We start from the raw sequence: 3,652 nt of genomic DNA, 5'->3' as shown, positions 1-3,652 counted from the left end.
AATGGCGAAGAGGTCCGGCTGGAAAAAAAAGTTTATGCAACGCCTGCGGATTGCGATATTCGAGAGAGACAACGAAGACACGGAAACAGGGTTAAAAAAAAAAAAAAAAAAATTGTGCCAAACCAGCATTTTAGCGCTTTTGCAGGCTTGTTATATATCGAGCAAAGATCGAGTCTAATCTTCGGAGTATAAAAACTTATCCAGTCTGATTGAGCTCGTCAAAAGTGGATAGAAAGGTATGCAAGGGTGTTCTGATTTCAAGATTTTATGTTGATGTTCCTCTTTTGGATCGATTCGGAAATATGGCCGGAGAAGATTTGAAATAGTAAGGTGTTGAAAGGAGGAATGATGATAATGTCGAACTTTGGCTGCTTATGTTGTTATATCATTTGAATCTGTTTTGATTCTTAAAGGTGGTGGAGAACTGTTAAAATGAGATGGAGAAATGCTTTGCTGTTCGTCTGAACGCATTGTTCGCTCTTGCTACATCTAGACTAGAATTTCTAATTCTTTATCAAAATGTATCAAGCACGTATCGTTCGAAAGACTTTAAATAATTGTTCAATTATGGAGCCCTATAATGACATCAAGTGAGAGAAGTCTATGCGGAGAAGATGGAAAAAAGTTTGGAATGGACTCAAATATTTATAAGTGATTTCTTGGACGCCGGTCTAACGCCCGTTAGGTGTGCGCCTGCATATATACTTTCTGCGAGTCTTATTTCTGTCTTACAGGTTTGGTGCTTTTATAGATTAGGATCAACTGAGCCTATTATATTAAAAGCCCGCGTTTTTTTTTTTGATCTCGATCACCGATCAAATTTAATAGCTAAACTTCTATTGTAAATGCTACGCGTCTCTGCCTACTTTTGTATATTCATTTCAACTAGGCGAAGCGCGATTCTCTACTGGAATAAGGTTTGAAGCTGGTGTAAGAGTGAATGATGGCATGCATATCTTTTGTTTAATTGAATTTATGCTCTATACAATAGATTTCGTTGACGAAAATGGTAAAAAACGAGCCGAAACGCTTGAATGTGAACGAACTATATCGGAAAAAGAAAAACAATACAATCTTTTAGATCCGCGCTCGTAGGCTAACACATTCTTCAATTCCATATAAAGTCAATGTCCGATCATTCTTTTTTCCAATTACTTTCTCTACCCTCGTCCCTTCTGACACTTTCTATTCCTGTGCAAGATAGGGAAGAAAGTTACCGTTGACGCTGACAATTAAACTTTGTTTCTCGCGTTCCCCTTGGTGAAAACGCGAAAGGTTGTCAAAACGCGATCTTCAAGCTCAGGCAGGTTACTTTGACAACCAAAAATTATTCCTCCTTTTCCTTTCTTTCAAAAAGTTTCCCTTTTTTCTCTCTCTCTCCTTTCGCAGAGATCATACCAGCTTCGAAGGTTATTCAAACAATCAATATATGATTTGGAGATATCGGAAAAAGCCAAGAAGATTTAGACATATGTGGAAAACAGATAAAAGATCTTTTTCATCATCTTTTCCATTTCACCATTCATCAAATTCCATCTATTTTTCTGTGATCCGCCACCCATTATTAAAACAAATATTTGTACGGTTGTAAGAGAAAGGCGGCTCAAAGAATAAAAAGTCATCGTTACTTTTCTCGACAAATTGAAAAGTTCACATAACTAATTCGACCTCAATCTCTTCTCGTTCAAATCTGATTGAATCTTAATACGCAAATGATACATGCAACAAACTTTCAAATGATTTCAAATACATCACCGATGGACTGTGGTCCGTTTATACAACAATCAAAAGAAGAGTTAGAGATTCAGCGGCTATTAAGTTCGACACCTTTTCACAATACCACAACACCGTTTCTTTTTGGCTTAGAGAGAGGAATGTTAGAGCAAGAAAGAGAATTGGGCTCAGGCAAACAGAATGATAGAGAAAGAAATCCTTTTGAAAACGTTGTATGCTGTATGTTTACGGCGTTTTTTTCTCACGATAAGATCACAATCTCACGCATTTCTTTTCCCTTGCAGATTGGGCAATCTTATCCATTCGATCTTCTGATCCTAATATGCAATTGAGCAAGTCAAATCTAGCAATTCTTCATCTTGATCAAACCTTGGAGGAATTATTAGGTTCTAGTGTTCAATTACTCAACGGAATAAGTGTACTAAATTTCATTCATCCTAACGAAGCAAGACGGATAGAGATGGAAATAGCACAATATACATCTGAAAGAAGAGCAAAGAGCAAGGTGCTACGATGTAAGATGAAAAGCATTACATCGATAGTTAGATATGCTCAATCTTTTTTTACTGGTTATTCTTCAGCAAAATTAAAAGACGATGATTATCAATTAACCGACATTCGCTTAGAGCTTACGGGAGATGGAATGATGTTATGCTTCTTTCATGCTGTCGAGGGTATAGATGATGATGAAAATAAACAATCTCAGCGTTCAGAATGTTGTAAGACAATGTTAAGTACGTTTAACGATCAACATTGTCAAAAGCTTTGGCAACACATCTTTTCAGGAAAGATGATCGAGACATCTTCATCAAATACCATCGAAAGACATTGGAACGGTTTTCCGAAAAAGATTTTTCAAGTTTTATCAAATGTTCCACAATCGAATGTTCTTTTTTCCTGGCCACCGCCAAGGTTATTTGATTCAATGCAGCAACAACAGCATCATGACCGAAACAAATCCAATTCAGACATTTATATGGGCGGCAACAATTATTCTGCAAACGAATTTGCTCGTTTAACATACCAGTCAACGTTCCAAGAAAGTTTATTAGCAAGACCTGAAGAATTGACAACATGTAAACGAAGTCAATCTTTATCATTCAACGTACTTATAGATGGTCTAGATATCGATTTGGAAGCAATTGTTATTCCACATGGAGAGATCAAATTTGCTACATTCTCTATTCATAAAGCAGATATTTCCTTGGCACATCTGACTGATCCCAACGGCCGGTCAAAAGATATGCAGAGTTCCTCCCCTATCACATTTGATCGAGGCCTTACATCACCTTTTTCTACTACTTCTCCAGAACAATGCAATCAACTTCCCACGAATGTGCCACCAAAATACGGCTTTCCAATGAATTCAATCTCATACGAGGGTATTGCCACTACCAACAAAGCTGTCTCATTACAAACGCAACCTGAAGTAGAAAGCGGCGATCGGAAACAAGTTGGACATACGTCGATATACGAATATCAGAATGGATTAACTCCTTCTTCCTCTTCGCCAGCTTTTCCTCTCTCGTTTGCCAGACCTAATACAAGCCCGAAAATGAATTCAGCAATGATGATGAAAAAGTGTTTAATTTGCGGAACATCAGATAGTCCAGAATGGAGAAAAGGATATGATGGAAAGAAAAGCCTTTGTAATGCTTGTGGATTACGATTTTCTAGGAATAATAGAAAACGTAGAAAGGAAGAAGAAAATGCGGAAATTGCAAACGAAGTTGCTACAAATGGTGGTAGAATACCAGCTCATATACGTGATAGGATAGAAAATGGACGTAATCGAAAAAAGATTGAGCTATCGAAAAAGACAAAACAACAACAACAACAACAACAACAACAACAACAACAACAACAACAACAACAACAACAACAACAACAACAACAACAACAACAACAACAACAACAA

General features: G+C 37.2%; 1 protein-coding gene across 1 annotated transcript; it reads left to right on the top strand.

Moving 5' to 3' along the window:
- Positions 1-1,757: 1,757 nt before the first annotated feature.
- Positions 1,758-3,512, top strand: FA14DRAFT_158818 (uncharacterized protein; the record flags this gene model as incomplete). Its single annotated transcript, XM_025497998.1, has 5 exons — positions 1,758-1,953; positions 2,019-2,249; positions 2,316-2,468; positions 2,520-3,425; positions 3,484-3,512. 5 exons carry the CDS (start codon positions 1,758-1,760, stop codon positions 3,510-3,512), a joined length of 1,515 nt encoding a protein of 504 aa, XP_025351674.1.
- Positions 3,513-3,652: the final 140 nt, after the last annotated feature.

Source organism: Meira miltonrushii (assembly GCF_003144205.1).
Source record: "Meira miltonrushii strain MCA 3882 unplaced genomic scaffold FA14scaffold_9, whole genome shotgun sequence".
Lineage (NCBI taxonomy): Eukaryota > Fungi > Basidiomycota > Exobasidiomycetes > Exobasidiales > Brachybasidiaceae > Meira > Meira miltonrushii.
This window is presented reverse-complemented; position numbering and strand designations above follow the sequence as displayed.